The sequence below is a fragment of the Hyperolius riggenbachi genome, chromosome 9, assembly GCF_040937935.1.
Source record: "Hyperolius riggenbachi isolate aHypRig1 chromosome 9, aHypRig1.pri, whole genome shotgun sequence".
Lineage (NCBI taxonomy): Eukaryota > Metazoa > Chordata > Amphibia > Anura > Hyperoliidae > Hyperolius > Hyperolius riggenbachi.
In genome coordinates, this window is record NC_090654.1 from 266,212,326 (window position 1) to 266,226,863 (window position 14,538).

The 14,538-nt window shown below is 51.3% G+C and overlaps 1 protein-coding gene across 8 annotated transcripts in view; it reads right to left on the reverse strand.

The window, feature by feature from the left end:
- Positions 1 to 533: 533 nt before the first annotated feature.
- Positions 534 to 14,538, reverse strand: part of AREL1 (apoptosis resistant E3 ubiquitin protein ligase 1) — a 30,524-nt gene continuing 16,519 nt past the window's right edge. The window contains exons 11-20 of one of the 8 annotated variants that reach the window (XR_011024164.1): positions 13,982 to 14,057; positions 13,796 to 13,905; positions 13,509 to 13,688; positions 12,954 to 13,079; positions 10,401 to 10,530; positions 10,101 to 10,159; positions 8,065 to 8,154; positions 5,462 to 5,637; positions 2,194 to 4,426; positions 534 to 2,083 (exon numbers count right to left, since the gene is read on the reverse strand). Coding sequence is in view for 2 of the 8 variants with exons in the window: in XM_068254530.1 (XP_068110631.1) it covers positions 4,324 to 4,426; positions 5,462 to 5,637; positions 8,065 to 8,154; positions 10,101 to 10,159; positions 10,401 to 10,530; positions 12,954 to 13,079; positions 13,509 to 13,688; positions 13,796 to 13,905; positions 13,982 to 14,057 (1,050 nt within the window). In the remaining 6 variants the exon portion in view is untranslated. Of the gene's footprint in view, positions 4,427 to 5,461; positions 5,638 to 8,064; positions 8,155 to 10,100; positions 10,160 to 10,400; positions 10,531 to 12,953; positions 13,080 to 13,508; positions 13,689 to 13,795; positions 13,906 to 13,981; positions 14,058 to 14,538 lie in introns of all 8 variants that reach the window. The other 7 variants (XR_011024162.1, XR_011024160.1, XR_011024163.1 and 4 more) reach the window with 7 other exon arrangements.

Genomic DNA, 14,538 nt, shown 5'->3' on the forward strand with positions numbered 1-14,538 from the left:
GCAACATAAAAATGGACTAATTAAACGCCACCTTAGAAACATTTTGTTCATTTTCAAGCTGCATGTATTTCCCCTCCCCAAAAAAATTCTATAATCCTGCATCAACTTGAAATTATTTGCATCACCATCTCAACAAAACATGGACAGTGGACATATTGTATTGCAGTTTGCTTTTTGGGGCATGTGTGCTGTGCTGAAAGATGGACATTCCATAATGGTCACTCGTATTTCATTCAGATGTAGTTACTAGAGTGCTAACCTGCACCTCTTGGAACCATGGCTGTGGAGCAATTTTGGGTACCTGGCGTCGGAGGTTTCATAAACTGAGGTGCCAGAGAATTTCTGTACCAAATCCACAGCCCTGGTAAGTTTTAGACTAAGGAGTTGAGGATTAGGAGGCGGAGCAATTTTGGAGTTGAAGTCGGAGGTTTCGTAAACTGAGGAGTCGGATGTTTTTTGTACCGACTCCATAGCCCTGCATGGAACCCAACCACATATCCAGAAAATCAGTAACTGGTTAGAAGTCCACAATCTATAAATATTTTTTTTATTGCATGATCAGAACATCCAACAAGCCAACAATGGTTTTAGGGTCACGCAGGGTCCCCTTTTTATCACAGCATGAATACATATCCCCAGACTCACTGAAACAGGTGGATATATTGACGCAGTGCTTCTCTGAACGGACTTGTGGTGACACAAATTTTTTTATTATAAGCGCTAGAAGTTTTTGAAAAATAATATTTTAAAGTTCAGGCAGGAAAACCGCATTACTAATCTGAAGTGGTGTTTTCAATGTAGTGTGATGCAATTTTAACACCTGTCCAGAGGAGACACCACCCTCCATCCAAGCTAGTGACACACAATTCTGCTACCTGGGCAGAGGAGACACCACCCTCCATCCACGCTGGTGACACACAATTCTGGTACCTGGGCAGAGGAGACACCACCTTCCATCCACGCTGGTGACACACAATTCTGCTACCTGGGCAGAGGAGACACCACCCTCCATCCACGCTGGTGACACATAATTCTGCTACCTGGGCAGAGGAGACACCACCCTCCATCCACGCTAGTGACACACAATTCTGCTACCTGGGCAGAGGAGACACCACCCTCCATTCACGCTGGTGACACAATTCTGCTACCTGGGCAGAGGAGACACCACCCTCCATCCACGCTGGTGACACACAATTCTGTTACCTGGGCAGAGGAGACACCACCTTCCATCCACGCTAGTGACACACAATTCTGCTACCTGGGCAGAGGAGACACCACCTTCCATCCACGCTAGTGACACACAATTCTGCTACCTGGGCAGAGGAGACACCACCCTCCATCCACGCTGGTGACACATAATTCTGCTACCTGGGCAGAGGAGACACCACCCTCCATCCACGCTAGTGACACACAATTCTGCTACCTGGGCAGAGGAGACACCACCCTCCATCCACGCTAGTGACACACAATTCTGCTACCTGGGCAGAGGAGACACCACCTTCCATCCACGCTGGTGACACACAATTCTGTTACCTGGGCAGAGGAGACACCACCCTCCATCCACGCTAGTGACACATAATTCTGCTACCTGGGCAGAGGAGACACCACCCTCCATTCAAGCTAGTGACACACAATTCTGCTACCTGGGCAGAGGAGACACCACCCTCCATCCACGCTAGTGACACACAATTCTGGTACCTGGGCAGAGGAGACACCACCCTCCATCCACGCTAGTGACACATAATTCTGCTACCTGGGCAGAGGAGACACCACCCTCCATTCAAGCTAGTGACACACAATTCTGCTACCTGGGCAGAGGAGACACCACCCTCCATTCAAGCTAGTGACACACAATTCTGGTACCTGGGCAGAGGAGACACCACCCTCCATCCACGCTGGTGACACACAATTCTGCTACCTGGGCAGAGGAGACACCACCCTCCATCCACGCTGGTGACACACAATTCTGCTACCTGGGCAGAGGAGACACCACCTTCCATCCACGCTAGTGACACATAATTCTGGTACCTGGGCAGAGGAGACACCACCTTCCATCCACGCTAGTGACACACAATTCTGCTACCTGGGCAGAGGAGACACCACCTTCCATCCACGCTAGTGACACATAATTCTGGTACCTGGGCAGAGGAGACACCATCCTCCATCCACGCTGGTGACACATAATTCTGCTACCTGGGCAGAGGAGACACCACCCTCCATCCACGCTAGTGACACACAATTCTGCTACCTGGGCAGAGGGGACACCACCCTCCATCCACGCTGGTGACACACAATTCTGCTACCTGGGCAGAGGAGACACCACCCTCCATTCAAGCTAGTGACACACAATTCTGCTACCTGGGCAGAGGGGACACCACCCTCCATCCACGCTGGTGACACACAATTCTGCTACCTGGGCAGAGGAGACACCACCTTCCATCCACGCTAGTGACACACAATTCTGCTACCTGGGCAGAGGAGACACCACCTTCCATCCACGCTAGTGACACATAATTCTGCTACCTGGGCAGAGGAGACACCACCCTCCATCCACGCTGGTGACACACAATTCTGCTACCTGGGCAGAGGAGACACCACCCTCCATCCACGCTGGTGACACACAATTCTGGTACCTGGGCAGAGGAGACACCATCCTCCATCCACGCTGGTGACACATAATTCTGCTACCTGGGCAGAGGAGACACCACCCTCCATCCACGCTGGTGACACACAATTCTGGTACCTGGGCAGAGGAGACACCATCCTCCATCCACGCTGGTGACACATAATTCTGCTACCTGGGCAGAGGGGGCACCACCCTCCATCCATGCTGGCGACACACAATTCTGCTACCTGGGCAGAGGAGACACCACCTTCCATCCACGCTGGTGACACACAATTCTGGTACCTGGGCAGAGGAGACACCATCCTCCATCCACGCTGGTGACACATAATTCTGCTACCTGGGCAGAGGAGACACCACCCTCCATCCACGCTGGTGACACACAATTCTGGTACCTGGGCAGAGGAGACACCATCCTCCATCCACGCTGGTGACACATAATTCTGCTACCTGGGCAGAGGGGGCACCACCCTCCATCCACGCTGGTGACACATAATTCTGCTACCTGGGCAGAGGGGGCACCACCCTCCATCCACGCTGGTGACACACAATTCTGTTACCTGGGAAAATGAGACACCACCCTCCATCCACGCTGTTGACACACAATTCTACTAAATGGATATGGTGGGTGATTTTTCAATATCGTTGACTAGAAGGTCCAATACATGTGTGTCAAATTGTGTGCTCTGACACAAAGAAGAATGGACCCGTTAATGGCACAAGGAGGAATGGGCAGAATTATCAGATAGTCCTGTGCTGTGAATGACGCAAGGAGGAATGGATGGAGGTACTGGACAGTCCTGTGCTGTGACAAAGGTATGGGCGAAGTTACCATATAGACACCATTACCAGATGGGGAAATCATGGTTCACCATTATTAGATGGACCATCATGGCTGACCATTACCAGATGATCCATCATGGCTGACCATTACCAGATGATCCATCATGGCTGACCATTACCAGATGATCCATCATGGCTGACCATTACCAGATGATCCATCATGGCTGACCATTACCAGATGATCCATCATGGCTGACCATTACCAGATGATCCATCATGGCTGACCATTACCAGATGAACCATCATGGCTGACCATTACCAGATGATCCATCATGGCTGACCATTACCAGATGATCCATCATGGCTGACCATTACCAGATGATCCATCATGGCTGACCACTACCAGATGATCCATCATGGCTGACCACTACCAGATGATCCATCATGGCTTTCCACTACCAGATGATCCATCATGGCTGACCATTACCAGATGAACCATCATGGCTGACCATTACCAGATGAACCATCATGGCTGACCATTACCACATAAGCATTTATGGCTGCACGTTACCAGATGAGCCATCATGGCTGCAATTAGCAGATGGGCCATTAAGGTGGACTATTACCAGATGGGCCATCATGGCTGACCATTATTAGGCAGACTATCTTGACTGACCATTGCCAGATGGGCCATCATGGTTGACCATGACTGGATGGGCTGACGTGGCTGATCATTACTGAAAAGGCAATCAGGCTGATAGTTCTCACATGTGCCTGGAGAGAAGAGATGTTGGGTTCATATCTGGTCCCAGTCCTTTATTGTAAGTTAGAAGGGTCCATCCTCTCCTGAGGGCCCTCCTGTAACCAAACTCTAGAAAACAAGTCACATAAAGACACCCATTATGGGTAATGAATTCTCAGACCATCCCGAATCCCTCACATCCTTCAGTGATGGCCACCTTGAGCATCCGATGCATCTCCTCATAGGAGTCGTATGTGGGCAGACACAGCTGGTTGAAGCTGCAGGAGAAGCAGAGATATCAGTAAAAAAAAGTACATAAATTATACAGAGGTATTATAATTTATGATTTATACATTGTATAAAGTAATATATAAACATGAACTGATACAAAAACATAAGTGTGACACATACATACAGCAAATTACAAGGAACCATGGGGAAGAGAATGCAGCCCTTGCCAGCTTAAAATCTAGACAAATGAGGGTGCGACAGGAAGAAGAGGATGGAATGAGAGTGGGCCAGACAGAAGTGGATGGAACGAGGGTGGGCCAGACAGAAGTGGATGGAATGAGGGTAGGACAGACAGAAGAGGATGGGATGAGTGTAGGACAAACAGAAGATGATGGAATAAGGGTGGGCCAGACAGTAGAGAATGGAACGAGGGTGGGCGAGACCAAAGAGGATGGAACGAGGGTAGGACAGACAGAAGAGGATGGAACGAGGGTGGGCGAGACCGAAGAGGATGGAACGAGGGTGGGCCAGACCGAAGAGGGTGGAACGAGGGTGGGCCAGACAGAAGAGGATGGAACGAAGGGTGGGCCAGACAGAAGAGGATGGAACGAGGTGGGCCAGACAGAAGAAGATGGAACGAGGTGGGCCAGACAGAAGAGGATGGAATGAGGGTGGGACAGACAGAAGATGATGGAATGAGGGTGGGACAGGCAGTGATTGATAGATTGTAACAATATTGATCCACAGCTCAACATTATTGTACACAAGATAGATTATCTATAGAGGGAGCTCTGACATACTAGTAACCAGGTGTGTGTAGGTGTACAGGAGGGAGCGGGTGCTATACCATTACATATGCCTAGTTGCCGTAGAGAAAGGGGGTTGGGCAGGGTGTGAAGATATTTCAGTAAGCACGTTTGGGGAGGAGGCAGCGGGGCTATACCATTACATATGCCTGGTTGGTCTTAAGGAATAATTAGGGCAGGATGCTATGACATATCTCAGTGTGTGTGGGAAGGGGGCAGCATGTGCAGTTGGTGTAGAGGAGGGGGTTGGTCAGGGTGCTAGGATATCACACTTACCAGGTGTGGGCGGTCGGCAGGGTTCCACGGTTGAGAGAAGAGATGATTTGGAACGTTGGGTTCAGGGCAGAGAAGCCCCCTGTGGGAAGCTGGGAAGATCCAGTAGTAAACTGCAAGAGGCGAGCCAGCTCTTCCTGCGTGAAGCTAGACACCACGGCCCAGAACCAGCCCATCACCTGCAGAATGTCACATGATCACCATGTGCTCTGACCACGTCCTCACAGGACACTACACAGAACATGCCACACCCTCAGGGGACACGCTACACAGTACATGCCACACAGAACATGCCACACCACACTCTCAGGGGACACGCTACACAGAATATTCCTCACCACGGCCTCAGGGGACACGCTACAAAGAACATGCCACACCATGCCCTCAGGGGACACGCTACACAGAACAAGTCACACCATACCCTCAGGGGACACGCTACACAGAACATGCCTCACCATTCCCTCATGGGACACGCTACACCGAACATGCCACACCATGCCCTCAGGGGACACGCTACACCAAACATGCCACACCATTCCCTCATGGGACACGCTACACCGAACATGCCACACCATGCCCTCATGGGACACGCTACACAGAACATGCCTCACCATGCCCTCAGGGGAAACGCTACACAGAACAAGCCACACCACACCCTCAGGGGACACGCTACGCAGAACATGCCACACCCTTGGGGAACACGCTGCACAGAACATGCCACACCACACCCTCAGGGGACACGCTACAGAGAACATGCCACACCACACCCTCAGGGGACACGCTAAACAGAACATGTCACACCAGACCCTTAGGGGACACGCTACACAGAATATTCCTCACCACGGCGTCAGGAGACACGCTACACAGAACATGCCACACCATGCCCTCAGGGGACACGCTAAACAGAACATGCCACACCACACCCTCAGGGGACACACTACACAGAATGTTCCTCACCACGGCCTCAGGAGACACGCTACACAGAACATGCCACACCATGCCCTCAGGGGACACGCTACACAGAACATGCCTCACCATGCTCTCAGGGGACATGCTACACCAAACATGCCACACCATGCCCTCAGGGGACACGCTACACAGAACATGCCACACCACACCCTCAGGGGACATGCTACACAGAACATGCCACACCCTTGGGGAACACGCTGCACAGAACATGCCACACCACACCCTCAGGGGACACGCTACAGAGAACATGCCACACCACACCCTCAGGGGACATGCTAAACAGAACATGTCACACCAGACCCTCAGGGGACACGCTACACAGAACATGCCACACCACACCCTCAGGGGACACGCTAAACAGAACATGTCACACCAGACCCTCAGGGGACACGCTACACAGAATATTCCTCACCACGGCGTCAGGAGACACGCTACACAGAACATGCCTCACCACACCCTCAGGGGACACGCTACACAGAACATGCCACACCATGCCCTCAGGGGACACGCTACACAGAACATGCCTCACCATGCCCTCAGGGGACATGCTACACCAAACATGCCACACCATGCCCTCAGGGGACACGCTACACAGAACATGCCACACCACACCCTCAGGGGACACGCTACACAGAACAAGTCACACCATACCCTCAGGGGACACGCTGCACAGAACAAGCCACACCACACCCTCAGGGGACATGCTACACAGAACATGCCACACCCTTGGGGAACACGCTGCACAGAACATGCCACACCACGCCCTCAGGGGACACGCTACACAGAACATGCCACACCACACCCTCAGGGGACACGCTACACAGAACAAGCCACACCACACCCTCAGGGGACATGCTACACAGAACATGCCACACCCTTGGGGAACACGCTGCACAGAACATGCCACACCACACCCTCAGGGGACACGCTACAGAGAACATGCCACACCACACCCTCAGGGGACACGCTAAACAGAACATGCTATAAGAGGCACAGTACACAAAACACTCTAGGGGGTACAGAACACAGCATATCCTACTCAACACAGAACATACTAACAGAAAAAGAGCAAGCTACACCAAACTCAGCTGCTTAGCCTCATGTGGTGTGACCCACCATGCTCACTACAAGTGATAAACACGAATGAAATGCGTGGAACTGAAGTCTCTTCTAAACAGTGAAAGTTGAGGTCCTCTAAAGAAAATCTGTAAGACCCCCCCCCCCCTCCAGGCTCAAGCTTTAATAGCCGAGCCCGAGCGGGTCAGCTCTACTGTGCAGGTGCGAGTCGCCCGAGTCCGATCGGAAAGCCTGAGGCGCTATTTCCACCTGAGCCTGATCAGAAAGCCGCTACTGTGCCTGCGCTGTAGTGGGGACGGTAATTATTGCAGGCACACTTGCACCACTGTTTTGGGGGAGCGAGCGCTGGATCCCTAAAGCTTAGGAGGATGGGGGAAGCAGATACTACATTGAACAATTGGTATGGAGTACACAGAACATGCTATGTGACAGACTTGTTGGACACGGCATACAGGCTATACTTCACACTGCACGTTGCAGACAGCACACAGAACACACTCCATTTGGGATACACAGAACCTGCTTCACAGCACACAGGAAGATGTATGATGCACACTGACCTTTTCCTGGAAATGCCAGGATCCTCCGACTACCACAGCATGTGCCTTAAAGTCCTGCACCGCTATGTGTCCCGTGCCACACATGAGAAGCTGGGAAGAGACAGATGAAAACACCATTATCAATATATATGGCTGCAGCAGCGTCACCGTTTTAGAACTGATGTGGCTACAGTAGTGTCACCTTGACCTTTCTAGCACTGATGTGGCAGCAGTGGTGTCACCTTTGTAGCACTGATATGGCTGCAGTGGTGTCACCTTTCTAGCACTGATATGGCTGCAGCGGTGTCACCTTTCTAGTACTGATGTGGCTGCAGTGGTGTCATCTTTCTAGCACTGAAGTGGCAGCAGTGGTGTCACCTTTCTAGCACTGATGTGGCTGCAGCGATGTCACCTTTCTAGCACTGACATGGCTGCAGTGGTGTCACCTTTCAAGCACTGAAGTGGCAGCAGTGGTTTCACCTTTCTAGCACTGATGTGGCTGCAGTGGTGTCACCTTTCTAGCACTGATATGGCTGCAGCGGTGTCACCTTTCTAGCACTGAAGTGGCAGCAGTGGTGTCACGTTTATAGCACTGATGTGGCTGCAGTGGTGTCACCTTTCTAGTACTGATGTGGCAGTGGAGTCACTGATTACTGATGTGGCTGCAGTGGTGTCACCTTTCTAGCACTGATGTGGTTGCAGTGGTGTCACCTTTCGAGCACTGATGTGGCTGCAGTGGTGTCACCTTTCGAGCACTGATATGGCTGTAGCAGTGTCACCTATTACTGATTTGGTTGCAGTGGTGTCACCTTTCTAACACAGACGTGGCTGCAGTGGTGTCACCTTTTGAGCACTGACGTGGCTGCAGTGGTGTCACCTTTCTAGCACTGATATGGCTGTAGCAGTGTCACCTATTACTGATTTGGTTGCAGTGGTGTCACCTTTCTAGCACCGACGTGGCTGCAGTGGTGTCACCTTTTGAGCACTGACGTGGCTGCAGTGGTGTCACCTTTCTAGCACTAATGTGGCTGTAGCAGTGTCACCTATTACTGATTTGGTTGCAGTGGTGTCACCTTTCTAGCACCGACGTGGCTGCAGTGGTGTCACCTTTCTAGCACTGATGTGGCAGCAGTGGTGTCACCTTTCTAGCACTGACATGGTTGCAGTGGTGTCACCTTTCTAGCACTGATGTGGCAGCAGTGGTGTCACCTTTCTAGCACTGACGTGGTTGCAGTGGTGTCACCTTTCTAGCACTGACGTGGTTGCAGTGATGTCACCTTTCTAGCACTGACGTGGCTGCAGTGGTGTCACATTTCTAGCACTAATGTGGCAGCAGTGGTGTCACCTTTTTAGCACTGATGTGGCAGCAGTGGTGTCACCTTTCTAGCACTGATGTGGCAGCAGTGGTGTCACCTTTCTAGCACTGATGTGGCAGCAGTGGTGTCACCTTTCTAGCACTGATGTGGCAGCAGTGGTGTCACCTTTCTAGCACTGATGTGGCAGCAGTGGTGTCACCCATTACTGATGTGGCTGCAGTGGTGTCACCCATTACTGATGTGGCTGCAGCGGTGTCACCCATTACTGATGTGGCTGCAGCGGTGTCACCCATTACTGATGTGGTTGCAGCAGTGTCACCCATTACTGATGTGGCTGCAGTGGTGTCACCCATTACTGATGTGGTTGCAGCAGTGTCACCCATTACTGATGTGGCTGCAGCAGTGTCACCCATTACTGATGTGGCTGCAGTGGTGTCACCCATTACTGATGTGGTTGCAGCAGTGTCACCCATTACTGATGTGGCTGCAGCAGTGTCACCCATTACTGATGTGGCTGCAGTGGTGTCACCCATTACTGATGTGGTTGCAGCAGTGTCACCCATTACTGATGTGGTTGCAGTGGTGTCACCCATTACTGATGTGGCTGCAGCGGTGTCACCCATTACTGATGTGGTTGCAGTGGTGTCACCTTTCTAGCACTGATGCGGCTGCAGTGGTGTCAACTTATAGCCCTAAGCCCTGGTAGGTGGATAACTGCATGTGGCGTTTGTGGTCACTTACCTCCAACTCATTCTCATCAAAGATACCTAAGAGGTTATCCGGAATCAGTTCTGTCAGCCCTGCAAAAGAACAACATGTCTCCATTCAAACAGGGCTTATGACTCCACCCAAAGATACTGCCATGAAGACTCCACCCCCACCCCACCCCCAGTCCAGTAGAAGTATATTACCCATTATGTGCAGCACTACAGGAATACAGTCATACATGGAATAGAATATGGCTGAACTTTGTAAACGGAAATACTAAGTGGAAGATGACTCCTCCCTATAAAAATAAAGCTTCCTGTCTGATTGGCTGACCTTTAAGGAAGTGCTCCACCTCCTCCCGCACCTGATTACACAGGCGGTGCTGGGCTAAAAGATTCAGGTAATCAATCTTATTCTCATTGGTGACAGAAATATGGGCTCCACCCGGAATCAGTTCCACCACCTGCAAGAGAGATAACAAAGAGATACAAGGGAGTAGAACAAACTACATTATAACACGGATTCTCCAAGTGTAGAAAAGTACAGTCCCCACCACCGTAACTTACATGCTAAAACAAGAGGTAGGCCACCCCCCACTCCTGCTTTCTGTACTGCCCCCCCCCGAAAGCATAACTTACATGTTACAAGAGGTAGGCGATCCCCCAATCCTGCCACCTGTACTGCCCCCGTACCATAGCTTACCTGCTACAACAAAAGGTAGGTTGCCCCCACTCACTCCTGCCAACTGTACAGCCCCCCCACCATAACTTACATGCTACAACAATAAATAGGTCACCCCTCCACTCCAGTGCCTGTACTTTATCCCCCCACCATAAGGAGGAGCAGCCAGTGGAGGGCTTGAGAGAGAGGAGCAGCACTGGAGGAATAAGAGTAGGAGGAGGAGCACAGTCAGTTGGGGGCTCAGCAGAGAGGAGCAGCCAGTGGAGGACTCGGCACAGGGGAGAAACACTGGAGGCGTGGGAGGAGAGAGAAGCAGCCAGTGGAGGATCAGCAAAGGGGAGCAGCACTGGAGTGGGATGACAGAGGAGCAGCCAGTGGAGGCTCAGCAGAGAGGAGCAGCACTGGAGGAGTGAGGAGCAGTCAATGGGGGGCTCAGCAGAGAGGAGCAGCCAGTGGAGGCTCTGCAGAAGGGAGCAGCACTGGAGGAGCGGGAGGAGAGAGATGCAGCCAGTGGAGGCTCAGCGGAGGGGAGCAACACTGGAGTGGAAAGAGAGAGGAGCAGCCAGTGGAGGCTCTGCAGAGGGGAGCAGCACTGGAGTAGCGGGAGGATAGAGAAGCAGCTAGTGGAGGCTCTGCAGAGGGGAGCAGCACTGGAGTAGCGGGAGGATAGAGAAGCAGCTAGTGGAGGCTCTGCAGAGGGGAGCAGCACTGGAGTAGCGGGAGGATAGAGAAGCAGCTAGTGGAGGCTCAGCGGAGGGGAGCAACACTGGAGTAGCGGGAGGAGAGAGAAGCAGCCAGTGGAGGCTCTGCAGAGGGGAGCAGCACTGGAGTAGCGGGAGGAGAGAGAAGCAGCCAGTGGAAGCTCTGCAGAGGGGAGCAGCACTGGAGTAGCGGGAGGAGAGAGAAGCAGCCAGTGGAGGCTCTGCAGAGGGGAGCAGCACTGGAGTAGCGGGAGGAGAGAGAAGCAGCAAGTGGAGGCTCTGCAGAGGGGAGCAGCACTGGAGTAGCGGGAGGAGAGAGAAGCAGCCAGTGGAGGCTCTGCAGAGGGGAGCAGCACTGGAGTAGCGGGAGGAGAGAGAAGCAGCCAGTGGAGGCTCTGCAGAGGGGAGCAGCACTGGAGTAGCGGGAGGAGAGAGAAGCAGCCAGTGGAGGCTCTGCAGAGGGGAGCAGCACTGGAGTAGCGGGAGGAGAGAGAAGCAGCCAGTGGAGGCTCTGCAGAGGGGAGCAGCACTGGAGGAGCAGCCAATGGAGGGGAGCATTGAATAGGATTTGTGTTGTGTCATGTATGGATGACTACAGAGAGTGTTTGTAAGTAAAAGTTAGCAAATGCGTGTGCAGTTTAAAAGAGAGAACAGAGTCACATATTACTGTTAGGCAGCAAGCTTGCCTTGTGAGGCTGAAGTTAGGGGTTAAGGTTAGGCACCACAGGGGTGGGGGTAGGGGGTAAAAGTTAGGTACCACCAGGAGGATAAGGTTAGGCATCGGTAGAGAGAGAGTGATGGTAGATCATAGTAAAATATCGGTAAAGATTACCAATACTTTACTATCATAATTAAGTAGTAGAGTGCCAGTGATTTTATCGATATTCTACTAGTGGCCATCTCCGGTGCCCTTTTTACATGTACATGAGGACCTACCTAAAAGATGAGCGAGTGTAAAGTAAGGAAGAATGACCTACAGTATTGAATGCAGAGAGGCAATAAAGAAGGATGAGTATGAAAGCCAGACTGAAAATCATCAAAACGGAGTAAGTGAAGAAGTAGTTAGCCAGCTCTGAGTAGAACCATTGCAGTAGTTTGATTGACAAAGAGAGAAGAGGAGGAGAGAGACAGCGGTATTCGGTGAGAACTGCGGGGTCAATAAAAAGCTTTAGTAAATGCTGATGTGACGATTGCTATCCGAAGAATGATGGGCAAAGTCCAGTAGATACCACAGCCTTGTACTGTTGCTTCATGAGCTTAGGACTTAGGTCATGCTTTATGGCGACCCTCTGGGATGGATCTGTACACAATATGTAGCTATTCTGAATGAAATATCCAGGACCCAGCCCAGGGATTTGTAGGACCACTACATCTCCCCCGGTCACCCAACAAAGGAAGTCTAAGAGGTCAGTATGTTGTTATAAATTAAGTGTAGCTCCACCCAAAGTCCAGCATGGTGCAGAGATCTTTCTACATTTATATTGAGATATATACTGAGACTGACCTTCTCCAGTTGTCCTCCACGGCCATACTTCTCCTCCGCGAAGACCAGATCGGTGTCCGTCACATCGTTGCTCAGTAGGTAGAGGACTTTAGACTGGAAGAAATCTGGGTCATCCGTCTCAAAATACTGCAAGATATAGAACAGAAGAGAGAAAAATAAATCAGCAGAGGGCAGGAGTTACCTAACCCAACCTATGGCCAGGAGGTGTCACCAATCCTTACACTGAGCCATATTTATATTGTCCACCAATCCATACACTGAGATGTGATCTGCATATCGCCATTTCAGCTGGTGTATGATGTGTGCGTAAGATGGCAGCACGTGGTTGGATGGCTGAGGAATACACTCTACCCTTATGTGTATAAAGGAGGGAATATGCTGCGCCCTTGCGTGTATAAAGCAGGAATGTGCGCCGCCCTTGTGTGTATAACGCAGGAATGCACTCTGCCCTTGTGTGTATAGAGCAGGAATATGCTCCACCCTTGTGTGTATAAAGCAGGGATACATTCTACTGCAGTTTGGTGAGGTATATCAGTCCTCCAGCTGTTGTCTTGCCTTGTAGTGCATCCGGAGGCCGATCATCTGAGCCAGGAAAGAGCGGGTGAATCGAGCTCTCACCACCTGTTCATATTCTCCACCCTGAGAAGATTCGTACAAGCACTTCCCCACCACTCTGCCAGCAAACTCATACAGCTTCATGCGCATGCCGGGAGGGCGGCACGGATTGGGGTGAACCTGCAGAGATGAGATATTAGATTATAGCGACATCACTAGCCACATGGCAGAAAAACGCAGCTGAGGAAAAAAAAAAAAAAAAAAAAAAAAAAAAAAAAAACACTTACCAGGCCCTGGTTACCATCACTGAAGCGGGTGAACAGTTTGTTTTTCGTGTCGAATAAAACTTTACAGATGAGTTCAAACCACTCGCGCCGCGGTCCGCCCCAGTCCAGCGCTGCCAGAAATACGCCGATTAGAGACACACAGCATTACAGTATAATCCAATTACAGATCACACACGGCAGACTTACCTTCTTCACCCTGAAAAACCACTTCAAAGTTCTTGCTCCAGTCGGACACCGAAAAGTTCCTTGTTGCTCGAAGAGACTGAAATTAAAAAGCGGGAGAATTATGGAGGGGGTGACCTCATACTCTGTGCAGTAGAGTGGTTCCGATTTGGCTCAGCTATTTCCACCTGAACAAAAGGCCACTACTGCACCTGTGCAAGGCTCTCACAGAATGGTTACGATTCTGAAGCCCGGCACCAATTTTTGGCAGCTGGCAGCGATGGAACGGAGAGGACGGGGGGAAGCCTCATTTGGATCCAGAAGCTTCCCCCTTTCAAGGTAAGTACTCCATAGCCCATAGGGGCACTTTTTTCCTTACAGATTGTTTAAGGTTGTTGTTATGTTGCCGGGCGTGAGCAGACCTTGTTGACCCAGTCACAGGTGGTAGGCACGGGTTCTCCCAGGGCGTGGAGTCTAAGAGGCCACGGGTATTCACCAGCGCACCCAGCAAGGGATAATGGGCCGCTACCCTTAGTGAGCAGCGGACTTTCTGCCTGGTGGCCACCAGGTCACGACCCCTG